Source organism: Molossus molossus, unplaced genomic scaffold (genome assembly GCF_014108415.1).
Source record: "Molossus molossus isolate mMolMol1 unplaced genomic scaffold, mMolMol1.p scaffold_m16_p_4, whole genome shotgun sequence".
Classification (NCBI taxonomy): Eukaryota; Metazoa; Chordata; class Mammalia; order Chiroptera; family Molossidae; genus Molossus; species Molossus molossus.
In genome coordinates this window covers 76,520,095-76,546,494 of record NW_023425377.1, presented here as the reverse complement: position 1 = coordinate 76,546,494, position 26,400 = coordinate 76,520,095, and the positions used below count along the sequence as shown (strand labels likewise).

The 26,400-nt window shown below is 49.1% G+C and overlaps 2 protein-coding genes across 5 annotated transcripts in view; one reads left to right on the top strand and one right to left on the bottom strand.

Annotated features, from left to right (window-relative positions):
* Positions 1-42: 42 nt before the first annotated feature.
* On the bottom strand, positions 43-11,495 carry SH2D3A (SH2 domain containing 3A). 3 transcript variants are annotated; one of them, XM_036240626.1, is made up of 11 exons: positions 11,456-11,495; positions 11,192-11,298; positions 6,989-7,125; positions 5,274-5,623; positions 4,835-4,911; positions 2,935-3,416; positions 2,698-2,813; positions 2,371-2,545; positions 2,178-2,289; positions 1,515-1,706; positions 43-881 (listed from the first exon to the last, which is right to left on the bottom strand). In XM_036240626.1, exons 3-11 carry the CDS (start codon positions 7,055-7,057, stop codon positions 721-723), a joined length of 1,734 nt encoding a protein of 577 aa, XP_036096519.1. In that variant the 5' UTR covers positions 7,058-7,125; positions 11,192-11,298; positions 11,456-11,495; the 3' UTR covers positions 43-720. The 3 variants fall into 3 exon arrangements, with proteins under 3 accessions (XP_036096519.1, XP_036096520.1, XP_036096521.1); XM_036240627.1 differs by lacking the exons at positions 11,192-11,298; positions 11,456-11,495 and adding an exon at positions 10,785-10,843; XM_036240628.1 differs by lacking the exons at positions 5,274-5,623; positions 11,192-11,298; positions 11,456-11,495 and having other exon boundaries at positions 6,989-7,041.
* Positions 11,496-14,084: 2,589 nt separating this feature from the next.
* The window catches only part of VAV1 (vav guanine nucleotide exchange factor 1), a 63,545-nt gene continuing 51,229 nt past the window's right edge, over positions 14,085-26,400 (top strand). The window contains exon 1 of one of the 2 annotated variants that reach the window (XM_036282089.1): positions 14,085-14,360. In XM_036282089.1, the coding sequence (XP_036137982.1) occupies positions 14,157-14,360 (204 nt within the window). In that variant the 5' untranslated portion in view covers positions 14,085-14,156. The remainder of the gene's footprint in view (positions 14,361-26,400) is intronic. The other variant, XM_036282090.1, reaches the window with a different exon arrangement.

The following is a 26,400-nucleotide window of genomic DNA, read 5'->3' as shown; positions in this document are numbered from 1 at the left end:
ATACTTTATTTGGAGATTTAGATACTGGGACTGGCTATTCAAATACCACCCTCCTTACAGGCCACAGAGGGAATGAGGAAGGGGAGGTGAATTTGGGCACACCTGGGATACACCCTGCCCCCTCCTGAGAGTTGGGTCCTTGTCTGTGACCAATGTAGGGAGACGGGTGCCAACCATCATCCCTTCCATGTTCATGGCAGCTTACCGAGAATAGGTAGTGTTTATTGAGCACCTATTGTGTGTTAGGCCTTCTCCACCCATTATCTCATTTAAATATTAAGCTTTAATTCCCAAGATAACCCCTAGAAAGCACAGGCTCATTTGTATGCTGAAGGCAGGCACAGAGGGTAAGTATCTGCTAACAGTCACACTTTTAAAAGGCATTTGAACTCTGGCCTCTTAAAGAGCTGAAAGTTCTCTTATCATTAGAAGCTACATGATCACTACTTGTGGGATACGTGTGGGGGTGGGGGCATGAGAGGGCAGCCAAGGCCTCCAGATGGTCTCCTGTCAGGGAGGAGGCTGCCCCTCACCCCAGGATTTCTGTATATTTTTTGGGGCAGGGTGGTTTCTTGCAAACCTGGCCCCTGGCATACTCAAGTCAGGGTGTGCGTCCTCACCCTGTTTGGCTGTGTGAGCAATCTGGGATGACTTCCTTGGTCTCCCACTGGGGTCACCAGAAGTCTGGGTGTTCCCGTGTGAAGAAGGAGGTCTGCACTCTCAGCAGTCAGGCTCCAGGCGCTGAGACAGGACACTGAGGACGTGCTGAAACTTCTCCAGACGTTTGGCCCATGGAGCCCCTTCTCCCCTGCTCCCCCAGAGCAACTTCCGCATGAAGTCAGTTGTCAGGGCCTCCTGCAGCTCAGGGTTAGGTTTGAATCCTGGGGGAAGGGCCAGGGGCGCTGGGGCCAGGACCCAGGCACCTACATTGCCCCTCCTCACTTCTGCCTTTTCCCCTGGGTACTTTGACCCCGCAGGGCCCTGAAGGAACTCTGCCCCCAGTACTCCGCACGACTGTGTGTGATTGGCGGGGAGCTGGCTCCATGGGCCTCTGCAGGTGCGGGGGAAGGGAGAGGGCGGGCGTGGCTGGCGGGGTTGGTGGAGGTGAGCTCGGCCAGGGTGCCAGAAGACAACTCTCTGTTCCGGGTTTGAGCTGCTAGGGGCCCCACCTTAGAGGCTGTGGCTGGAGATGGAGCCACCCCAGGATCAGGATTTGGGAGCCTGGGCCACCTTGTGTGACCAAACTTAGGAGGAAGTTGGGTGGGAATGGGACCCATAGGCGTGACCCTGGGGGTGGGCCGCCCCTTTTGGGTGTAGGGTATTTGTCATCATTGCAATGCAGTCTTGGGGGTTCCCAGAGGGGAGCTGTCCCAATTTGGTTGGGACTCTGGGAGGCGTGACTGAAGGCTATGGTACCTGGCTCAGTTTGGAGGCACCAGGTTCGAGCATGCAGGTTGCTCTTAAAATCGGGACCCTCTGGCACCCAGCGAAGAAGGGGCAGAGGGGGCGCTCACCTTGCAGGCGCTGGGCTGCGGCCTCACGGAATTTAAGTGCGTCCTGGGCTATCTGACGCGCCCCCTGCAGGGTGCGCAGCAGCTGCTCGCAACTCTCGTCCAGCGGCCCCAGCCCCGGGAGTTCCTCGCTCTCCAGCAGGCGCACTGCGGGTGCCACGTGAGGAAGCGCCACCTCACCAGGGTCGCAGGGTCCTGTGGGAAGAAGGGTCTGGGGTGGGCTTGGGACAGGGGGCAGGGCCTAGGGTGAAGAGGGTGGGGCATTGGGCCAGGCACCCTAGGGCTAAAGTAACCAGCAGGGTTTGGGTCAGGCAGGCTTGAGCCTAACAGAAGTGGATTGAGTCAAGGGCGTGGTATAGGGCAGGGGCGGGGTCTAGCGATTAGAGCCAGGACCCAGCCTAGAGCATAGGGTGGGGCTTAGGGTGCAGAAGGCAGAGTTTACGATGAAGGGGTGGAGCCTAAGACACAGTGAGGGCGGGGCCTAGGGATTGGCTCCAAACCCAGTCTAGTAAGGAAGACGGGGCCTAGGACAAAGGGGGCCGAATGTGGAGGGGGCGGAGCCTATGGTGAAAGGGAGGAGCTAAGGACAGAAGCAGGGACTTGGTCTAGGGACTAGATTAGAATTCTGATTAGAGTTGGTACGCGCCTCCAAATGATGCCACTCACCGGCGCCCTCATCCAGCGCCCGCATCAGCGGCTTCAGCTCCTGCTCGAAGGCCAGCGCGGCTTCGGTGTGGTTCCTTCGGAGCTGGCGCCATGTGCGTTCCAGCCGGGACACCTGGGGTAAGAACCCTGAGCGCACTTCCTCTTCTTCATCACCTACACTCATGCTTCCTCCCTATCCCTGCACCCCGTGCACCTGGGGCATGAGCAAGGCGCCCATGACAGCGGCCAGTCCAGGCAGGTCCCCCGCCGCCCCTGGACGCAGCGCCAGTGCCAGCTCTACCAGACCCCTCAGGGCGGCTGTGCGCTCCTCCAACGGCCCCGTGCAGCCCAGCACCGCCAGCGCACCGGCCAGCGCCAGCACCTCCTGCCTGTAGAGGCAGAGGGCAAGGGTCTGGGGGCAGCGGGGAAGTTTGTATTTCCGGGTGAGGAAGGACCGGGAGGTGGCGTTGCCCATCCACCTCCCCCTGAGTGGGGAGATTTGGAGATCTGGAAATCTTTCCAGCAGTTCACCTGGACTCACCTTTCCAGCAGTTCTGACCTCAAGCGATGGCCGTGGGGAAGCGTGAGTAGCTCCAGGCCAGAGGCAACCCCCATGGCATCCCACTTAGCCTTGGTCACTCCCAGTAGGCCAGCAGCCTGGGGGCAGAGGAGTTGAGGGGGGAGTGGGGAGGACAAGTGAACAGAGTAAGTATATGGGTATGAGGTGCAGTTGAGCCTCGCACCTGCCTGGGGAGAAGGGATCTGGTATGCAACTCACCTGACAGTCTGCCAATAGCAGGTGGAGGGCAGTGCTCTCAGGATGGTGTTCCAGGAACAGGCCACGGAGCGCACGCAGGACTTTGGGTTCCAGGGGCCGATTCTGGGGGCCCAGCAGGCCAGAGGGGTTGTCTGAGCAGCAGAAAGAGACATCTGCCCGTGGTCTGGCAAAACATCTCTCCTCTTCCTCCTCCCCCTGGGCCTTCCACCATGGGGCTTCTGGCTCTGGGCATCTGTGGCCAGGGGGTGTACCCTGGGCAGTGGACACTCGAAGCACTAGCTCACAGTACGTTGAGGGTTGTTCAGAGGCATCAGGCAGCACCAGTGAAGGCGTTCGAGGTGGCTTGGTTGGCGCCTTGGCATGAAGCTGCCCATCTGAGGCCCTGAGGCTGTCACCAATAGATCCCAGGGGAGCCAGAGTCTTCAGCAGCACAGGGTCACTACCCATGCTAGACAGGGCAAATGTGGGCACAGTGGAGGCTCCTGGGGGTCATACAAGAGGGGGTGCAGGAGGTACCCAGAGAAGACAGTTGGGTGGTTCCTGGTTCATTCACTAACTCAGTCAATACCCAGGTATCCCTACCTATCTTCATTTCACTTTGAACCTTAACATCTTCCCTAGTATAAATGCTACACACTTACCGATGGTTTGAAAATAAACTTTCTTTGATACTTAAGTAGTCTTGCAAATTCTGAAGACCACATTTTAAATGTGAATCCTTGGTTTTTGTTCCTCTGGTTGAAGATGGTAAAGCATTGACAGTACAAAATTAAAATGAAAGCATATTAACCAAAATTCACAAAACTACATTAACATCCAAGCAACAGAATTTATCAAGCCTTCAAATGATTTTGTTTGTTAAGTTTGTGTCATATTTCCTTTCAAGGTTATTAGAACTTAAAGATGCACCCAGACTTTTCGGAGATTCTGTACTTACAAAGCATTTAAATAGACCTTGTTTTAGGGGATTAACAACTTCCCATGGTTCACAGCTCACTCTGAATACCAGCCAAAGTCCTCACAGTAACCAAAAATGTTCTCAAAATTTGAGCCCCACATCTCTTCCTGATTTTCCCTTCACTCTCCCTGCTTCAACAATACTCATATCCTTTTGGTTGCATGAGTAGTTCAAACTCTTGTCCTGGCCCCAGGACCTTTGCACTTGTTCTTTCTGCCTTGGCTACTCTCACCCCCATTATCCACATCCTTCCCTTCCTTACCGCCTCAAAATCTTTCTCCATAGAGTCTTTCCTGACAAATGTTTAAAGTCTCCCTTACTCTGTTGTACTTTTAATTTTTAACCCAAATCATATATAATTGACTTATTTTTTGTTCTGTCTTCCTCTAATAGGATGTTAGCTTCATTAGGGCAGAAATCTTTTTCTTGTTCATTGAAGAATCTCAGCACCTAATACAGTGCCTGGCACACAGAGAGGGCTCATGTTGAATGGGGCAGGGATAGACAGGGCAGATGAGGCAGACAGGGCATGAGGGACAAGGATGATTAGGGTAAGCTGTTTTGAGGAACTCATATTGGGTGAGAAGGAATCAGAAAAAGATTAGGGGAATGGACTTTCTAATGGCACTAATAACTAGTGCAAAGGCCCTGAGGTGAAATTTGAAGTGTTCTAGAAACTGAAGGGAAGACTTTTGTGACTGAAGTGAAGGCATATGGCAGGGGTGGTAGAGAGGTCAGCCATGGTCAGAACACATAGGATTTCTTAGAATAATTGTAAACCCGCATTTTAAGCACCTATTAAGTTCCAATATGCTTTTTAACCACCATGACAACTTTGAGAGCATCATTTTCCAAAAGGTTACATCACCTGCCCAAGATCACTCAGGGAATGAGGGGCAAAGAAATCTCTGAGCCACAGGCTGTCCTGGCAGACTCTCTCACCTGGTTCAGAGTGGCCTTCTCTTGACTGCCCCACATGCTCCAAACCTGAAGGATGGCTGTCACTCCACTTCCTAGCCCTGGGGGACAGAGATGGGGTAGCTGTGTAGTCCCAGCCTAAGCAGGGCAGTCCCCGCCAATGCCCAGACCCTACCTACAGTCATTTAGGACCACTGGATCTCAAACAGGGTGCTCTTTCTTCAGGGGACTTGGCAAGGTCAAGAGACACTTTTTGTTTGTCACAACTAGGAAGTGGGATGGGGACAATTCTACTGGCATCTAATAGATAGAGACCAGGGATGCTGCTCAACATCCTACAATGCACAGGACAGTCCCCCCCCCCCCCAACCAAGAATGATCTGGCCTCAAGTGTCAATAGTGTCAAGGTAAAGACACCCAGGGGTTTTGGGTGTCGCCAGGAAGGTCAGGAGCCTGTGAGTACCTGAGTAGCTCTATCCGAGATGGGCTTTCTAAGAGGGTGTCCTCACTAAAGCTGCGTGGAATAGGTCCTTGCCGCATCACTGGCCTGGAGGCCACAGCCCCTGTAGCCTGGGTCAGTGGACGTTGGCCAGTCACATAGCTGCGAATCAGGTCAGGCAGGCTTGGGAAACGCTCATCCTCCAGCTGAAAGAGGGCTGTGGGCCGGCCTGGCTGGGGACGCAAGGCCACACGGAGCACCTCAAAGTGTAGGGCTGAGCCCCGCCAGCGACAGGAGATCACAGGTTGGCCCCCACGGGACCCAGATGTGCGAACCAAGAAGTCACCATCTCGCTGAAGAAAAGCCTCTGCCTTCTGGGGATGGAGAAGAGGGGGAAGGGGGTTTAGGCTTGAGCCCAGATCAGTAGTTCATGGTACCTCACCACCCCCACCCAAGGAAAGCCATCCCAGAGACTGGGCAGTTTTGTACCAAACCATTTACCCTTTTCTCATTGGCAAGCCTCTGGATTACATTTCCCAGGTGACAAGATCTGGCCAATGGGATGAGGGCAGAAGTGGAGTGGGGACTGTGCATACCTGGCCCATAAAAACCCTCCTGCAAAATCCTATAGGTTCTGTCCCCTATTTGTCAGCTGATGTCACCAAAGCCCTGGGGTAAGGCTGAGTCACAAGATGGAAAGAACTTAGGTTCTGACTGATTTCTGGAGCTCCACATCCTCACCCCTCAACCACCTTGGACTGTGACATAAACAAGCCCTTAAATGTGATTGTATTTAACCAGTGACATCTTGGAAATGTTTGTTATAGCTACTAGCCAATGCTGACTGGTACAACTTTCAATCTGAGTAAATTCACTGGCTTGCTTTGCAAATATGGCTTCAAAATAAGCCATTAGTTGGATTCTCCTCAAGTGTGGCCCATAAATCTTCCTTTATAAAAACTTCAAGCTGTCATTTGATAGCTGTGATGGCTAGTGTGAAAACAGGTGCTGAGGGCTCTGACACCAGAGTTGCAAAGCAGAGCTAGTGATAGAGGCTGGGGACTGGACAATATATGCAGTGGACACATGTATAGCCCTACTGATGCCAGGTGCTGCCTTAGGTGTAAAACATATGAACTCATTAATCCTTTACCAAAGTTCAACTGTAGGTACTATAATTCCCATTTTATAGATGGGCAAACTGAGGCCCAGAGAGGTTAACTACCTTAGCCTAGGTCACACAGAATGTAAATTGTAGGACTGGGATTTAATCCCAAGATGTCTGACTCTAGGATGTGGGATTTTAATAACTAAGCTATACTGCCTCTCATGGTTTTATTGTATGCCCAGGGTTCCAGGACTCCTGAAGTTGACACCTGAGTTGAAGATGAGGGTGGGGAGCCTTGAATTGAGAGGGAGACGGGGCCCTGGTGGCCACAGGTGCCTGGGACCCAGAGAGAGAAAGAGAGACAAGCAGAGCCAAGGAGTGCTTTGAGGGAGCTAGGGCCTTCTTTGATCTCCATTACCATCCTCAACACTATCACAAAGAAAGTGATAATTTAAATACAAGGAGTGATATGCCACACCAACCAAGCTTCAAGACAGTCCCAGTCCCCCAGCAACCCCTTCCAACAGCTCTTGATCCTAAATCCCTTATCTCAGTCCCAGGAGTCTCCAGCAGGACAAGGGTGGGAGGGACTCCCTGTCACATGGTGCCGAGACCCTGCAGAAGGCAGTACCTGGCGGGACAGGGGGCCGTGGTACCAGGGTTGGCTGGCAAAGTCCTCTCCATCCCGTGGCACCTGCATGGAGCTTTTGGGGGCAGTGGATGCTGGGGCTGAGCTCTGCACTTTCAACAGGCCTTAGTCTTCCATGTCTGTAAAATGGAAATAAATGTTCCTGCTTCTTGAGTGGTTAGGTTGGCCCTTCCATGCTTTTAGTTTTTTCTTTTTTTATTTGTTTTTGTGTCACTCTTAGTATTGGAGACAGCAACCCCTATCCTATCAAAACTTAAAATGCATTTCTCTCTCTGTATATGTATATATTATATGAATATATATTATATTCTAAATTAAACAAGTTACTCATATATATATATACACACCAGAGATATAGATATAAATATATAAATTTATGCTAGGTTACAGTTGACCCCTAAACAATGCAGGAGTTAGGGGCACTGACCACTGCACAGTTAAAAATCTGTACATAACTTTTTTCTTCTTTCTTTTTTTTTTTGAGAGAGAGAGAGGAAAGGAAAGAAAAGGAGAGGAGAGAAGAGGGGAGGGGAGGGGAAGGGAGAGGAAGGGAGAAAAACAAAGAAGGAAGGAAAGAAGGAAGGACAAGGGAGGGCAGGAGAGAGGGGGGGAGGGGGGAGGGAGGGAAGAAAGAAGGAGGAAGGAAGGAGGGAGGGAGGAAAGTGATAATTTAAATACAAGGAGTGATATGCCACGCCAACCAAGCTTCAAGACAGTCCCCAGTCCCCCAGCAACCCCTTCCAACTGCTCTTGATCCTAAATCCCTTATCTAGGTCCCAGGAGTCTCCAGCAGGACAAGGGTGGGAGGGACTCCCTGTCACATGGTGCTGAGACCCTGCAGAAGGCAGGGAGGGAGGAAGGAAGAAGGAAGGCAGGAAGGAGGAAGGGAGAAAGGAAGGAAGGAAGGAAGGAAGGAAGGAAGGAAGGAAGGAAGGAAGGAAGAAAGGAAGCAGGAGGAAGGAAAAAAGGAAGGAAGCAGGAGGAAGGAAGGAAGCAGGAGGAAGGAAGGAAGGAAGGAAGCAGGAGGAAGGAAGGAAGGAAGGAAGGAAGGAAGGAAGGAAACATAACTTTTGACTCCCCTAAAACTTAACTACTAATACCTATGATTGACAAGAAACCTCATCGATAACACAGTCAATTAACACATATTTTGTATGTTATATGTATTATATATTGTATTCTTACAATAAAGTAAACTACAAAAAAGAAAATTTATTAAGAAAATTATGAGAAAATACATTTACAGTATTTATTGAACAAAATCCACATTTAAGTGGACCCATGCAGTTTAAGCCCATGTGGTTCAAGAGTCAACTGTTTTATATATATATAAAATCAGGCTACGAGTAACTTTAATTTAAAATTGGCTATGATTTATTAGAAATAGCCATGCATTCACTGGGGATTCTTGTAAAGGAAGAAGACCTACGCACTGCTTTCAAATGTAATGGCATTTTATGCAGATGGCATAATGCTTTGTTGTAGAAATTTAATTAATTCACTCAAACCACTATTTATGTGGCACCCACTGTGTGCCAGGTGCTGTTCTAGGTGCTAGAGACCTAGCAGTAAACAAAACGGACTGGAGACCACTGCCGTTCTAGTGTGGGAGACAGTGATTAAGAAAATAAACAAGTAGATGAGTGTGTAGGTAGGTCAGAGAGAGCCAAGCAGAAAGATGTAACCAGGGATGGGATGTGAAGACCCTAATGGTAGAGTTCAGATTTTCCATCTGGTAGCCTGGGAAGGTCTTGGTCAGTACAAATGGAATGATTTGAGGAAGCAAGCTTGGTGGTTTTCAGGGTGAAAGAACATTCCAGGCCAGAAGTAATTCAATTTACTAGTGTCCATAGCTTCTAAGCAATCCTTGTGCACACAAAAGTATTCTTATGATGTAAGGAAGTCTAACCTATGCATGGCTTTCTGATGTAACATGACATTTAAGGATGTTGAAAGGTCACATCTTTTTTTTTTAAATCCTCACCCAAGGATGTTTTTGCATTTATCTTCAGACAGAGAGGGAGAGAGGGAGGGAGGGAGGGAGGGAGGGAGAGAGAGAGAGAGAGAGAGAGAGAAACATCGATGTGAGAGAGACACATTGATTGGTTGCCACCAGCACTATCTGAACTGGGGCCAGAAACTAACCACAACCGAGGTATGTGCCCTTCTCCAGAATTGAACCCAGGACTCTTTGGTCCACAGGCCAACGCTCTAACCGCTGAGCCAAACCGGCCAGGGCAAAAGGTCACATCTTTGTAGAAATGTCAGCAAATACAATTTTGGAGCTGATACATTTCATTATTACTTCGGTCAAATTTAGGTCTCAGACACTTTGGGACTCCCTTGATCAACATGCAGGACTGTCTTAAATATCTGGTGGAGAAAACCCGCCCTAGATAAGGAGGCAAGGGGTCTGCTTCTCACTCTCCCTACCCTACAAGGTCTTCAGGGCCTGGTCAGGGTCTGCAGGAAAACAGCACCAGGATTTTTACATCCTGAGTCAGCCTAGCTGAGGGCCTGAAAAGGACAGGAAGTTCCCAGGCCAGCCCTAGGTGACTTTAGGGGTGGGGAGCTGGCTCCAGGCAATGCATACCTGAACACCAGGTGTGTCTCCTGAATGCCTGTGCACTTCCTGTTTATCACCTGGGCCAGGCCTAGCTTCCATCTTAAGAGTCCCCCAACTCCAGGTTCCTCTGTCTCAAGTCCCCCTTAGTGGGCATCCAGGTGGGTCACTGACAAAACTCTGGTTAGTTGGGGGTGGGAAAGCTCAGGGTAGACCCTGGTCAGCCACAGGCTAAGTCATCCTCCTGCCCTGAATCTTTTGGAATAATTTCTGGATATTTGGGTGAGAGGAAGTGACAGAATCAGGAGAGGGGGTGAGGTAGGGGCAAGCATGAGGAAAGGAAGGAGGGTGTGTTCATGCCCTATACACCATCTACACGTGTACACATCACAGGGAGCAGCCACCAGCCCAGAGACACATGGACACAGATGGACAAACCTGACAATGAGCAACCACCAACTGGTTGAGCACTTACCGTGTGCTGTTCTAGACCCTGGAAATACAGTGAAGATAGAGACCTGCCCTTGCCCTTCACTGTGTGGTGGACAAGACACAACAAAACAAGAATAAATTCTAAGAGTATAAGATGGCTGGAGGGGGCAGGATACTTCAGGGAGGTCTCTACCAGAAGAAGACATTGAAGCTGAGACTTCAGTAACAGGAAGGAGACAGTTATGCAAAGATTTGGAGAAACAGCAGTTCGGGGTGTGTGTGCGCGCACGCGCAGCGAGGGTTACAGCAAATGCAAAGGTGAGATGGGGCTTCTTTTTACATTTGACATTATCAAGGTGGCCAGTGTGGCTGGAATGCAGTGAACAAAGAGCTACCTGGAGAGCAGTGAGGTAGGCAGGGGTGAGACCATGTAGGAACTGGTGGACCCCAAATTTTCATTTCAGTAGGATGGAACAGGAGCTATGGGTTTTGAGTGAGGAAGGGGCACAGTTTGGTTTGTGGTTTATAAAGATAGGTCAAGCAAAAGTGGAAGCAGTGAGAATCTCCGTGTTGCAAAGGAAACACTCTTAGAGGAGCACTCCCAGGTACACGGACACGCGTCATGCACGGCAACCGAGTCAGGCTCTCGGCGACCCATTCTACGTCCGCGGACGCGCGTGGATAGACACCCAGATCCTCCCTGCGTGCCCCCACCTGGAAAACAGAGGACTCCCCACCGGAATAATCCCCTGGTCCTGGATCCACTTGGGGCCCTTCACTTACCTGGGCCCGGACCCACGGAACTCCCTAGAGGCTGGGGCGGACCGCAAGCCTGAGGTTCTACGGCTCAGAGCACCTCCCACCAGGCCAGGTGGGAACCGAACCCAATCACCAAGCCCAGGCCCCGGACCCCGCCCCCTCAAGGCACGCCCCCTGTAGACCCCGCCCCCAACAGTAGCTTTCTAGGCTTTCGCCCCGCCCCTCCTCCCGCTCCGCCCCCTTAGAACCATTTTTGTTCTAACTGTGTCGCCTTGGATCACACCTCCATCCTCACAGACCACCCACCTTGGGAAACTCCGTTCTTCCCTTCCAGCGTCCGGTCCCCTTAGGACGTCGCCCGCCTCCTCCGACGGTCACGCCCACTCACCTCCCGGTCTCTCTGTCCTGCTTCTTAGAATTGGGCTTCTCACCTTGGCTGGTTTGGCCCATGGGTTAGTGTCGGCCAGCAAACCGAGGGTCGTAGGTCCGGTTCTCGGTCGGGGGCGCTGCCTGGGTTGTAGCTTCGATCCCCGACCCACTGGGCCCATGTGGGAGACAACCAATCGACGTGTGGCTCTTACAGGATGTTTCTCTCTCCCCCTCCCTTCCACTTTATATTTAAAAATCAATGGGGGGGGAAATATCCTCGGGTGAGCTTTAATAAACATAAACTTAGAATTGGGCTTCTCCATTACCCTCATTATCTCTCTCTTGGCCCCTCAGGGTTCCGGGAAGGGGCGGGGCGGCCCCTCAGTTTTCTCGTTCGGCGGGGGCGGTGGCAGCTGTGACGTGAGGGGTGCGCTTCCTCAAGACCGCCCCCTTGGGTTTCCGGGAGTGGAACCCCAGCTGGCTGTTGGGTTTTGTGGAGAGACGCAGGAAAACCTGACAGCCTCCCCCAGTGAGGACGGAGTAGAGCTAGACTCTGGAAAGACCCGGTGGTTTTCCGGGTGGGAGCTTCCATCGTGATGCTTGGAGACAAGCATGAGAAGGGGGGATCAGGAACTAGAGAGAGCACCCCTGGCCAGGTTTGTGGAGCGGGGAGGAAGGGAGGAAGGAAAGGAAGAAAGCAGTGGGCGCAGCTAACATTTCGTGAGCACTGGCTGTATACCAGGACTGTACGGCTTGTTTGACCTGCCCCAACGCATTTAATTTTTACCTAGGCCACTCAGTGAGGTAGGTACCAGTTTCATCACCCCCATTTTCCAGATGCAGAAACGGAGGCACCGGACAGCTAAGCCATATGCCCAAATTGAGCCGGTTTGTGAGTGGTCGATTCAAGCGTGGAGCCCTGGAGGGCCATCCTGTCTTCCTCCCTTTCACCGTGGCAGCCCCACCATCTCTGATCCCTGCCACAATTCTAAATGGTCACCCATTTTTCAGATGAGGAAATTGACTCATGGAAAGCCAAGGATGCTTGGGGATGAAGAGTTTTGGTAACTGTAGGATCACAAAGCTGGAAATTTCCAGGGTAGGCTGCCCTGCCCTCCCCGCCCTCATGTGGAAGAGAGACTCAGGAGGGGCTGAGGGCAGTATCTTTTTCCTTGACCACCCCCTCTCCCCTAATTTTGATGCAGTCAGAGGGTAGAGGGTAGGTCCAGGAAAGGGACATAGCGCCCCCTAGTGGTTACAAGATTTAAAAATGCAACCTGCCCTGGCCAGTTTGGCTCAGCGGTTAGAGCGTCGGCCTGCGGTCCTGAGAGACCCGGGTTCGGTTCCCACTAAGGGCATGCACCTCGGTTGCAGTTTGTCCCCGGCCCTGGTTGGTCGTGTGGGTGGCAGCCATTCGATGTGTCCCTTTCACGTCAATGTTTCTCTCACTCTCTTTTCCTCTTTCTCCCTTCCACTCTATCTGAACAAAAAAATGAAAAAATGTCCTTGGGTGAGGATTAAAAAAAAAAAAAATGTAGCCTGGCCAGTGTGGTTTAGTGGTTAGAGTGTCGGCCCACACACTAAAAGGTCGCGGGTTCGATTCCTGATCAAGGGCACGTACCTGGGTTGCATCAGGTCAATTCCCGGCCCAGGTCGAGGCACATGCAGGAGCCAACTGACATCTCTCCCCTCACTTCGTTCCACTCTCTAAAATAAAAGTCAGTAAAAAAATCTGTGAGGCTTAACAACAGCAACAAAAATGCAAAGGGTGTCTAGGGAGATTGAGGTGGGGGGAAGGGAGGTTACTCACAACTTAGTGGGGCGAGAGACTGCATGGACAAGGTGACTTCAGGTGGTAAGGGCCATGAAGACAGTAAATGTTTGCTAAATGAGTCAATTAATGAAGGACACTAGCAAAGTCAATAAGGAGAGAGATGATAGTGACCAGGGCCTTGGGGATGCATGGATGGATTTGGGATAAATGTCAGATTAGTGCCAATAGAGCTTTCAACCATTTATTAGTTCATTCATTCAACAAATATTTATGGAGCATGTATATGTACAAGGGCTGGGGGAGAGGGGTGTCATGTCCAGCAGTACATAAGAGACAAATTTCTAAATAGACAATAAAGAAATAGGATAATAAAATATCAGTTTTGACAATCATTAGGGCTTAAAGTAGAGATAGGGTGTGATGGGGTGGATAAACAGCTGTGATTTGAAATAGGAAGGTTTAGGAAGACTTCATGAGAAGGTGACATTGAACCAAGACCTGTAGGTGGTGAGGGAGCTAGCCATGAAGTTGCCTAAGGCAGAGGAGAATCATGTGCAAAGATCCTGGGGCAGGACCACGCCTGACTTGTGGGAGAAACAGCAGGTGTCCTGTGTGGCAAGTGAGAGAAAGGAGTGTGGAGGAGCTGAGGGCAGGGAGGGGAGGAGAGGGCAGGTCATAGGGCCTTGTGGGTTGCATGGAACACTTTCACTCCAAAGAGGAAGATAAGTGACATCCTGACTTGACTCTGCTCCTAGGCGCCCTCTGGCTGCTGTGGGGAGAATAGGCTGTGGAGGAAGAGGGCGGGAGCGCAGGGACCAGGGCAGAGGAGACAGCGCTGGTCCAGGCTAGCGATGATGGACCAGGGTAGAGGCAGAGAGGGGAGGGGTGAGCAGAGGGCGAATTTTGAGTGCTTTCAGGTGTTAATGCTCAAGGGTTGGATGGAGAAAGGCAGTCGGCCTCTGTCAGTTAGCCTGACCACTGGCAGCCCCTGCCTGCTCCCAGGTGCCCAGGTGTTGTGTTGGTGGGGGCAAGAGAGGTCTCGCACGGAAGGGGCTGGGCTAGGCGGGGCTGGACAGCAGGTGCTACACCCGCCCCTCCACCCCCACGGCTCCTCCTCCTCCACCCCCTCTCCCGGCGACAGTTACAGGCAAAGAAGAGGAAGTGGTAGCTAGTAGCACAGGCAGGCAGACGGGCGGGCGGGCGGGCGGCGGAGGCTGCGAGGGTGCGCGGGCCGGCCCGGGAAGGCAGCAGCCATGGAGCTGTGGCGACAGTGTACCCACTGGCTGATCCAGTGCCGGGTGCTGCCGCCCAGCCACCGCGTGACCTGGGATGGGGCTCAGGTGTGCGAGCTGGCGCAGGCCCTTCGGGATGGGGTCCTTCTCTGCCAGCTGCTTAACAACCTGATGCCCCACGCCATCAATTTACGCGAAGTCAACCTGCGCCCCCAGATGTCCCAGGTGAGCCCACCGCGGGCTGTCGGGCCGAGGGTTGGAAGTGGGGGGCATCCTAGGCTGGCTTAGTGCACCGTGTCTCTGGGCCGGCAATGCAGAGGGGTAGGTGCCAACTCCACGGCTGGCTTAAGGGACAGGAGGATGTGTGGATGATAACACCGAAATTCTGGGGTGACCCACTCCAGGTTAACAGGAATGGGTTCATAGGCTCGCAGTGAACCCAAATCTAGGCTGAGAACTGGCAAGCTGGAGGTTAACTGCTCCTTAGTCCCAGGCTAACTTCACTGGGTGTCCAGGCCCCAGGTGCCATCCTCTGGGAGTCTTGAGGTAGTGTCTAGGAATGTCCTGGATGGCCAACGGGGTGCGGAAGATTTTTTTAGACCCCCCTCCCCCAGATTCTGGCTATGGGGGAGGGGCCTCCTCCACCTCCTTCCCCACATGTGCCCTGGGCCCCTTCCTTCCCCTCACATCTCCTTCCCCTTGGCTTCCTGCCTGGGCCTGGGGCAGCTTGGGTCAGGTGGGGGGCTGTGACCCAGGGCTCTGCTTTTCCTAGCTCCCTCCATCCCCTGGGGGACATTGAGTCAGGACCTGGTCATGATCCCCTGAGAGTGGGTTTTGGGGTTTGGGAGCCTAGAAATAGCTGCTCTTTCTCAGTAGCGATTTCTGTAAGGGCTAAGGGTCCAGTGGAAGCAGATTTGACTATGACCGCCCCCGGCTCAGGAAATACATTCAAGTCCCTATTTGAATGTGGTTGGGTGGGGGAGGTAACAGGACTGGATGCTCTCTCTGGTGCACCTTCTCTGGTTCTCTCTGGCTGCTGGAGTGCTGGGTGAAAATGGTGTATGCTGCTGTGTTGGGGCTGGGAGTCCCCTGCCTGCCATGGGGGTGAGGGGATCCACAGGCCAGCCCTTAGGCTCAATGCCTAGATGAAAGGCTTGTCCATGGGAGATGTAGGCTTGGGGGTGGGGGGAGCAGTTGGAGCATCCATTGCCTCCTCTCTGATCTGAGGTACCATGTGCAGATGGGGGGAGGGGAAGTGACTGCTCAAGAAGTGGGGCCAATGGGGGTCCTTGGGAGCATTTCCTGGGGACAGAGCCATGGGTGGAGAAGTGGGCGGTACCCCCATCTTAGCCCAGGCAGGATTCTTGATGGAATGGGGAAGCTCCAGAGAACCCCCCCCACCCCCCATGGCCAGCCCTTCTTGCCACAGGCCATCCTGAATTTGCCTATATTTGCTTGTCTCCTTCTGGCTTCCAGCACCTGTCCGGCCCCAGATCTACAGGGAGGCAAGGTCCCCACTGAGGCTTCAATAGCAGCTAATGGGAAAACTGGATAGACTTAAGGATGAACTTCCACCCCTGTGTGCATCTTGCCTAAAGCTGGTTCTCTGATGAAAAGCAAGGGGCTGTGGCATTAATGTTTAGGAGGGCAGCTGCAGGGACTCCAGGGACCACCCCAATTCTGTGATCTGGGCAATATCATGGACGCAGGCCTAGGCCTGGCCCTCAAGCTGCTCCCAGTCTGGGGGAGATGGAACCGGACATCTGCAGCCCCTGTTGTCAGGACTGTGGTAGAGAGACAGATCTCTGGGCTGGGGGTACTGGAGCCAAGACAAGACATTGCCTGAGGAAGCCTGGCTTTCTGCAAGAGAAGACATTTGTACTGGGTTTTGAAGAGTGAGTAGGAGCTTTCTCTGCTCTGGCTTCCTGCATCCAGCTGTGTCAGGTATATTCCCTGATCCCCTGTGCCCTCCTGCCCCTGCCCATATTGTTTCCCTTCAAAGCTCAACCCCATGCCCTGTTCACAGTGGGGATGTGTGCGGAAAGCTAAAACATTAAACTAGAGGGCCCTGGCCAGTTTTCTCAGTGGTTAGAGCATTGACCTGCAGGACAGAAGAGTCGTGGGTTCGATCCCCTGCCCTGGACAGGGTCATGCAGTCGATGTGCCTCTCTCACATTGATGTTTCTCTCTCTCTCCCTCTTCCTTCCACTCTATCTAAAAAAATCAATGGAAAAATATCCTCGGGTGAGGATCAACAAACAAACAAACAAAAGCATTATGCCAGAGGGCAGTGCCACAAAAACAGTCTCACTGGATTTGCAAGTTCCTATCTGTCAACAGATGTAAGCCAGGGCCATGGAATGTAGAAGGGCAGAGAAAAAAGGGAGGGTGTTTTTGAAGGGTGTAGGAGGGGAAGGGGGCCATGGCATAAGAAAGGTATGGAGGCCGGAATTAGGCTGCTTCCCAGTTTCTTTTGTTTCCTTTTCATAATTCGTCTGTTTTTGCTCATTTGTTTCCAGGGAAGAGGATAGGAAGAGCGTATTTAGACATTCATTCATTTGTCAATAATTACGATGTTTGTCGCACCTGTTCATGGTGCCAAGCCAATGGTAACAGGACACATGCAAACCCCTGTTGTCCTGGAGCCTGCATTCTAGTGGGAGAGACTGACAGAAAACAAGAAAAGAAACAAACTGTCAGAAGGTGTTATGTGCACTGGAGAAAACAAAGCCGGAAAGGGGACTCAGGTGTGGGGCTGCACTTTTGAATAGGGGGTCTGGGAGACCTCACTCATAAGGTGACATTTCCGCAGACACCTGGGGAGAGTGAGGGAACGAGCCATGTGGATCGGGGAAACGGTGCTGCTGGTAGGGAGTACTACCAGTGCCAAGGGCCTGGGGTCAGAAAGGGTGAGCGCCAACATAGGCTGTGCTGTACTGCAGGGCAGTGGATGTCCTGGCTGATGGAAATGGTTCATGGGTGAGGTCAGATTAGAGGGAGTCTTCAAGCTGGAATGTCCCTCAGATCTGAGGCCCAGAGAGAGTGGATGATGCTATCGCAAGCCGCCACAGTGACAACCAGACAACCCAACTCTTTTCACTGTTCTCTGGGGCTCCAAATTCTGGGTTGAAGAGACAAAACTTTAAGGCTCTGGGTATGAAGAGGAAGGGACAAATATAACAGTCATTGTGGGAAAGACCCACCAGGACATGGGAGCTGATTAGACTTGGGGTGGGGACAGGCGCTGGGGTGGGATGTCGAGGTCTCCAGCTCAGTGAATGCTGGTGCCACTGGCAGAGGCAGGAAAGGGAGAGGGCAGGAGAGTTCCGAACAGGAGGGTGGCTAGGGGGCGGTGGCTTGCAGGAGCCAGACCTGGGTTCAGATGCTGCTGCCACTACTTCCTGGCTTCACCTCCCTGAGCCCTGGTTTCCCTATCTGTGAACTGTAAATGAAAACATCATCTTTTTTGGGTGTATTCTTGTGATATTTTAGTACTGCTTAGCACATGTCTGATACCTGATAAACCCTCACTAAAAAGTCTTTTTAGAAAGGATGGGGGGGTAGCGGGAGGGTGGACAGCAAAACACGGTGGGTAAGAATTGGGCAAGGGCAGTAGTTCTCCACCAGGGCAGTTTTGCCCCTCAGGGGACATTTGACAAAGTCTGTAGACATTTTTGGTTGTCACATCCAGGAGATGCTACTGGCATCTAGTGGATAGAGGCCAGGAATGCTGCTCAACAGCCTATAAATGCCACACACAACAGAGAATCATCCTGTCCCAGATGTCAACAGTGCTGAGGTTAAGAACTCCATGCTAGGGGACAGAGAGCCCAATATAATCTTTAAATTATGTAACTGTTTGGTAAAATAATAAATTCATATCATTCAAGTATTAAAATGCATAAAAGGGCATACATGGAAAAATTAAACTTCTAGTCCTGTCCCTCAGATACCCAGTTCCTACCCTCCCCCATAAGCGACCACATCTTTTTTTAAGTTACTGTATATTCTTCCTGAATTTCTTTATGCAAATATAAACGAATGGGAATTTATTTTCTTACTACACTCCTCCCTTAACACAGAAGATAGCATATACTACCCACTGCTTTATACCTTGCTTTCCTCATTTTAATAATCGCCTTGGGGATTTTATCTAATCAATACATAGAGATTGTCCTCATTCCTTTCCAAAATGGCTATGTGATGTTCCAGACAGTTCATCTATTTACAAACCACTTGTATTGTGCGGTGTCAGGTTTTAGTCTTAACCAGGGGTCAGCAAATGACAGTGGGCTGAATCTGTCCATAACATGTTTTTACAAATAAATTTTATTGGCACACAACCACGCACATTAATTTATGTACTGTCTATGGCTGATATCCAGCTACAATTATAGAATTGAGTAGTTGTGACAGAGACTGTCTGGCCAGAGGAGCTGAAGGTATTTACTCTCCAGACTTTTGTAGAAAACGTTCTCTGATCACTGGTCTAAATGCTTTCTATACATTAACTTGTTTAATTTCCACAACAACCGATGAGGTAAAAAGTATTATTATCCTCATTTTTCATATGGGGAAACGAGACAGATAGCTGTTAAGTAACTTGCCCTGGGGCACCCAATTTGAATACGGCAGAGTCGGGGATTTGAACCAGGCAGCCTGGCCCAGGATTTTTTTTTTAAATATGTTTTTATTGATTTTTTTTAGAGAGACAGATAGAAACATCCATGTAAGAGAGAAACATTGATCTGCTGCCTCTTGCACGCTCCCCACTGAGGATTGAGCCCTAAACCCAACCATGTGCCCTGACCAGGAATTGAACTGTGACCTCTCAGTCCAGGGTACTGAAGCTCAGTTCACTGAGCCACACCGGCTGGGCAGGATCTTTATATTTAACAATTACTCTAAACAGCTTCTATTTCATTGCAAGGTTGGGGGATCATTTATTTTACACCCCCCTCCCCATCAATGAACACCTGGCTTTTGTTCTGACAAGCTTACTGCAATCAATAACCTTGTCCATGAATAATTTTCAACTCCTGTACTGTGCGACCGTGGGCATATTACTTAACCTCTCTGTGCTTCAGTTCCATCATCTGTAAAAGGGGGATAATACATCTGCATCTTAAAACATTGTTATGAGGGATAAATGAGTTACTATAAAGAACCTAGAAAAGTATCTGGCTACATGTAAATGTTACTATTCTGGCCTTACACATGGGCAAGTCTATCCATGGGATAAATTCTCAGAAGGGTTTGCTGGCTTAAAGCAAATGAGTGTGTGTTTTGGAGAAGAGGAAATTGTTCTCTATATGGGATTGTTCCCATGTGGATTGTTCCAATTACACTGCCACTGGCAATGCATGAGAGTGCTTGTTCTCTGTCACCTTGCCAACAGACTGTTCTGTCATCAAGCATTTGGGGGATAAATGGAGCTCGTTATAGCTCAATTTATAGTTCTCTTTTTCTGAGTGAGGTTGATCCTCTTTTCCTATGTTTAAGAGCTATTTTTATTTTCTCTCAGTGAAATATTTGTTCATATCACTTGCCCATTATTTTTTTCCTTCAAGTACTGTTGACCTTTTTTTCTTATTGATTTTCCGGAGCTCTCTATATATTAGGCTGGTTTGAATTACAAGTCAGGTACTTATTAGCTTTGTGACCTTAGAGAAAAAAAATTACTTAGCCTATCTGAGCCCTTATTTCTTACCTATAAAATGGGGATGTGGATATACCTTTATCTCAGGGTTGTGTGAGCACTAAATGTGATAAGATAAATTTCTGTCATGGCAATGGACATATAGCAGGTGCTAAGTTAATGGGAGTCATTCTTTTTGTTAATTTGATTTCAGTGGGTCTGAGTTGGCTGCAGGATGTGGTATAGTCAGGGTATGTGAGGCTAGCTCCTGTGACAAATTGTATCACTTCAATGACAATAAGTATTTACTTGTTGCTCACATAACAGTCCAGTTTGGGTCAACTGAAGGGTTGAGGGGATGACCCTTCTTTACAGTTTTTCTTTGACCCTGGCTCCATCCATCTCATGGCTTCACGCTCCCTTCCGCCTTTGGAGTATCCTCTGTTCATCCAGAGGTCTAGGAAGGAGTGTGAGAAAGGAAACCATGGGACGCTTTCATGGGCCAGTCCCAGAAGAGGCGCCATCACCTCCACTCTTGTTCCATTGGCTAGAACTCAGTCACAGGGTCCCATCCAACTGCAACAGAGGCTGGGAATGTAGTTTATCTGAAAGCCAAGGAGGACAAAGAAATGGGTTGGGTAGATATAGAGAAGGTAATGCCCCCAAGAACCCCAAGGTGAAACCTAGCTAGCTTCAGAGGAGCAGGTCTGGAGGAAACCTTGGTGGGATGAAGAATGAGGAAGACCAAAACCAAAGCCATGAGAAATGGGTTCAGGTAAGGATGGAGGGCCTGGGTGCAAGAAAATCAAAGTGGGTTGGGCTGTGTTGGTTGGAAGAGTTTATCTCAGCATGTCTGCTAGGATTGATGGGGATGGAAGCCTGGGAGGGTCAACATTTGACGCTGTTCCTTCTTTTCCATTTCATTCTGTTTCTTTTCTCTGCCCTCGTCCCAGGCCCAGTACTGGGAAATGTTACCCTTCAGGGCTTTCACAGAGGATCCTAGAAAACCCTATCCCTCCTCTGTTCCCAGACCTCTCACTGCTCCCCATTGCCCTTGGATCAAAAATACAAAGTCCTCACCATGGCCCAGAAGATTTGTCCTCTGTTTAGCTCTCAGCCCTCATCTCTTCCCTCTTCCCCCTTCACTTATTTCTACTCCAGCCATGTGGGCCTTCTCACTGTTCCTAGAACCCACCAGGGGCAATCTAGCCTCGGGGCCTTGGCAGGTGATATTCTTTCTTCATGGATCCCTCTTCCCCCAGATAAACGCCATGATTGTTTTCTTACCTCCTTCAGGTTTCTTATCAGGGAGATCCCTGGTATCTAAAATTATACCCCTTTCCCCTCCTTGCTGCACACGTACAGTTTTCATTTTCTTCCTTGTTTAATTTTTCTCCATAGCACTTAGCACCCTCTGACCTGCCATAGTTTTTACTTATTTGCTTATTATCTGCTTCCCCCACTGGTATGTCAGGGCAAGGCGTTCTATTTGGTTTACAAACTGTGTCTCCAGTGCCCAGCACATAAATAGGTGCTTAATCAATATTTATTAAATATTCATTCATTCATCATTCACCATTCATTTAATACAGGGGTCAGCACACTGTAACTTGTGAGCTGGCTTCCTCTCTTTGTAAACAAAATTTAGTTGATTGACAGTCACCCCCATCTGCTAACATTGTCCATGGCTGCTTTCACTACCTGAATAGTCACAACAGAGACCCTATGCCCTGCAAAGCCAAAAAATGGCTATCTGTCTCTTTACAGAAAGAGTTTGCCAATCGAGCCCTGATGTAATAGGCATTTGTTGAGTGCTTACTGATTATTGACTAGTGGTAATTGGTTAGTGGTGGTTGACTATGGATTGCCTGAGATCAATCCTGCCCCTATGAGTTCCTAGTTATGTGACTTTGGGCAAGAGTCTAGGTTTTCTCATCTGTAAAATGGGGAGCATGATGATGATAATAGTAAAATAATAATAATAATGATGATAATAGTAAAATAATAATAATAATAATGATAATAGCACTCACCTCATAGATATTTCTTTGTATTAGTCCATGCGCTGGGTGATGGAGAATGTTGTGATAAATGAGACACAGATTCTCATGCAGCTCGTGGAAATAGACAAGGAAATAAGCAGTTACATCACATTCAGTGATGGGTAGGTGGAGCCTAGGGCATTGTGGGAGCAGAGGGGAGGGAAGGGTAGGCTTCCTGGAGGAGGTGACATACTAATTGAGTGTGGGAAGTTGGGGTTTTATTTTTTTTAAATATGTTTTTATTGATTTTTTTTTTTGTATTTTAGAGAGAGAGGAAGGGGGAGAAAGAGAGAGAGATAGAAACATTGATGTGAGAGGAAAACATTGATCAACCGCCTCTTGCACACCCCCCACTGGGGATCAAGCCCTCGACCCCAGTATGTGCCCTGACCCGGAATCGAATGGGGACCTCTAGGTCCATGGGGCGACACTTAATCCACTGAGTCACACCGGCCAGGTGGAAGTTGGGGTATATTTAAGGAGCCAAAAGAAGTTATGTTTGTCTCCTTTGCTAACACTAATGGTGCCAGGAGTGGGGCAGGACCTGAGTATGTGTTGGATGGGCATAGTTGACCTTCTAAAGATCTTACCATACTGCAGAAACGGACTGTTCCCCTTTGACATCAGGGACGGCGTTTTGTGACCTGGGCTTTAGGAGAAAGTTGGGAGTCGGGTCCCTTGAGTAACAGTGGAAGAAATAAGGGATGTTCAGATGGAGAAATTTAAGGTTTGAGGGAATTATGAGCTGTTTTTTTAAAATAGTCTACTAAAGTTTAAATCGAGTATCTTAGATCTTGTGACAAGAATACCCAATTGAAACTGGCATAGTAAAAAAAAATATATATATATATATATTAGTTCACATAACTAAAAATATTGGGAGAAAAATGCCTCTATGTCCGGCTGGATCCAGAGGAGGTATTATACCAAGGAAACTGCCCCTGCCCCCACCCCACCCTTTATCTCTTAACTTTGATCTTTTGGGTGGTTTTCTCCATTCTCAGTAATTCTGTCCCTAATGGAGGCAGACAAGGATACCCAGTTGCTTCAGATTTGTATTCCTACAATTCTATGTCTAATGGAAAGTGAGAGGGTCAATTTAAAGCCGGCCCCCCAAGCCAAAACCTATTTTTCATTGGGCATGATTTTTCTGGTGGGGTCACATGTCCATTCCTGAAACAATTGCTGTGACCAGGAAAAATATAATGCTCTGATTGGCCAGGCTGAGGTCACATGCCCATTCCTGAACCAATTGCTGTGTTCAGGAGCACACGATACTCTGATTGGTCAGGCCCAGGTCACCTGCCCCTTTCTAGAATTGGGGGCTGACTGGATTCTACCCAAAGGAGTTAGACTGAGAGAGGAGGAGGGGCAGTTACAAAGGGGAAACTGAGGGACTGTTAGCAGAAGAAGGGGGAATAGATGTTAGGAGGCCATTAATATTTATATTGGCATTAAGGACTAAATTTAGTCATTCTTTGTTCTGGAGAGCACCCTATGTGTTTTAAGATGTTGAGCAGCATCCCTGGTCTCCACCCATAGATGCCATGGCACTCTTCCTTCTGGAGTTGTGACAACAACTTGTTCCCAGACATTGCCAGATGTCCCTCTGGGGAGCAGAATCACACCTGGGTGAGAGAAACCCTGTTTTGGATGGAGTGAATGTCCTGTCTCGGGTCCCAAAGAAATATAAACACTTAATGATTGGTGATGGTAAAGAACAGATTGAGAGCTTTTTCAAGTTAGAATATTTGTATTATTATCAGCAGCAGGCACAGTGCTGATTGCTAGGCTATGGGAAAAAACACAACAGATTAACTCTCCTCTCTCCGGAGTTCATGGCCTTGTCAAGGACAAGGGGAGTGAGTGTATTTGTTTCCTGTGGCTGCTGTAACAAGTACCCCAAACTGGGGCTTACAACAACAGACATGTATCATCTCACAGTTCTGGAAGCCAGAGGTCTGAAGTCAAAATGTTGGCAGTGCCATTGTCCATCAGGAGGCTCCTAGTGAGAGTCTGTTCTTTACCTCTTCCAGCTCCTGGTGGCTCCAGGGTTCCCAAGCGTGTGGCTGCATCACTGAAACCTCTGTCTCTGTCTTCACGGGGCTGTCTTCTCTGTGTCTGTCTGTGCGGCAGTTATTAAAAACGCTTGTCATTGGATTTAGGCCCCACCTGGATAATCCAGAATGAGCTCCTCATCTCCAGATCCTTAACTTAATTATTAATTACATCTTGCAGAATCCTTTTATTTCAAATAACATCACATTCAGAAGCTCCAGGGATTTGATGTGGACATTTTGGGGGGTAACCACAATATGTAAACAGGCAGATAGTAAACACAGATAGTAAACAGGCAAATCAATGAAACGTAGTAAATGCTATGGACGAAAGTCAGGGTCAAGACGAGGAAAAACAGAAGGGGCATGGTTTCTGGAGGATGGTCAAGGAAATCTGAACTGAAGGAGGAGGGGCCAACCCTGGGAAGAATGGGGCAGAGAAGACAAAGGCCATGCAAAGGCCCTATGGTAGGGAGGATCTGAATGAAGGATCTACTGATGGAAGGTGAGTGAGTGAAAGGAGTGTGAGGGGAATGAGGTTTGGGAGTAGCTGTGGGATGTGTGCAGAATCGAAATGTGATGGGAAGTCCTTGGTGGGTTTAAGTAGATCGGTGGTTTAGGAGGTCCCTCTAGCTGCTCTGTGGGGCCTAGACTCTAAGGGTGATGGAGGTGGCAGCAAGGAGACCTGGGAGGAAGAGGCTGATGAAGGTGGCCTGGACCAGGAGTTTGAAACAATTAATCTGGCTCACATTTTGGTGGTTGAGCTGACCAGACTTGCTGCCAGACTGGTTGAGGGAGAAGGGCAGGGCAAATGAAAGGAGACAAGATGATGTCTAAATTTGTAGCTTAGGCACCTGCATGAGTGGGGGTATTGTTTGCTAAGATGGAAGGCTGGGGAAGGAACAAGTTCTGGAAACTTCTGATTGGACCGTGTTACACCAGAGATGAAAGGCAGCTCAGAGTAGTGGTTACCCAGTGGTTCCCAGGATGGGGGAGAGACTTTGCCCTCCCAGGGGTCATTTGGCAATGCCTAGAGGCATTTTTGGTTGTCAGCACTGGAGGGAGAGATGTGCCATTGGCATCTAGTAGGTAGAGACCAGGGATGCTACTAAATATTCTATAATGCCCAGGACAGCCCTCCAAATATCAATAGTGCTGAGACTGAAAAATCCTATTTGAGAGACATAGAATCCAGTTGTATGGGTGTCTGGATTCCAGTCCTAATTGCAGGATCTTGGATAAGTTACGGAACCTCTCTGTAACTCAGTTTCCCCATCTTTCATATGGGGATAAGGATAGTCCCCCCGTTCCCCCCCCCCATTCACCCCCTACTGCCTTCCCCACACTATTGTCGGCTTCCATTGGTTATGCTTATATGCATAGAAGTTCCTTGGTTTATCTCATTCCACCCCCCTCCCCCCTTCCCTTAGAGGTTCATCAGTCTAAAAAACCCATTTGTATTTCTTAACTCCTTCATCTTTTTCACCTATTCCTCCAGCCTCACCCATCTGGCAGGCAACAAAAAATTCTCTGTATCTATGAGTCTGTTTCTGTTCCATTTGCTCATTTTGTTTGTAGATTCAATTGTTGATAGATATATATTCATTGCCATTTTATTGTTCATATTTTCTTCTTCTCCTTCAAGAAGACCCTTCAACATTTCATATAACACTGGTTTGGTGGTGATGAACTCCTTTAGCTTTTTCTTGTCTAGGAAACTCTTGATATGTCCATCAATTCTAAATGATAGTTTTGCAGGATAAAGTAATCTTGGTTGTAGGTCATTGAATATCTTTTGCCATTCCTTTCTGGCCTGCAAAGTTTCTTTTGAGAAATCAGCTGAGAGTCTTATGGGAGCTCCTTAGTAGGTAACAAACTGCTTTTCTTTTGCTGCTTTTAAGATTCTCTCTTTGTCTTTAATCTTTGGCATTTTGATGATGATGTGTCTTGGTGTGGACCTCTTTGGGTTCATCTTGTTTGGGACTCTGTGCTTCCTGGACTAGTATGTTTGTTTCCTTCACCAAGTTAGGGAAGTTTTCTGCCATTATTGTTTCAAATAGGTTTTCAGTTTCTTGCTCTTTCTCTTCTCCTTCTGGCATCCCTATGATGCAAATGTTGGCATGCTTGAAGTTGTCCCAGAGGCTCCGTACACTATCCTCATTTTTAAAAATTCTTTATTCTTTTTGCTGTTCTGATTCGGTGTTTATTACTTCCTTATATTCCAATTTGATGGTTTGCTTCTTGGCTTCACCTACTCTACTATTGATTCCCTGTAAATTATTCTTTATTTCAGTTAGTACATCCTTCATTTCTGACTGGTCCTTTTTTATGTTGTTAATGCTCTCACTAAGTTCCTTGGAGGTCTCCTTAAGTTTCCTGAAGGTCTCACCAAGTTCCTTGAGCAACCTTATAACCAGCGTTTTAAACTCTGCATCTGATTGATTGCTTATCTCCATTTTGTTTAATTCTTTTCTTGGAATTTTGTTCTTTTCTTTCATTTGGGACATGTTTCTTTGTCTTTTCATTTG

Coding starts and splice junctions, on each gene's coding strand:
- SH2D3A (XM_036240626.1), bottom strand. CDS start 7,057: ATGCAGGTGCCACGGGATGGAGAGGACTTTGCCAGCCAACCCTGGTAC. Junction 2,814..2,934: donor TGCTATTGGCAGACTGTCAG/GTGAGTTGCATA, acceptor CTCTGCCCCCAG/GCTGCTGGCCTACTGGGAGT. Junction 1,707..2,177: donor GGCGCTGGATGAGGGCGCCG/GTGAGTGGCATC, acceptor TTCTTCCCACAG/GACCCTGCGACCCTGGTGAG.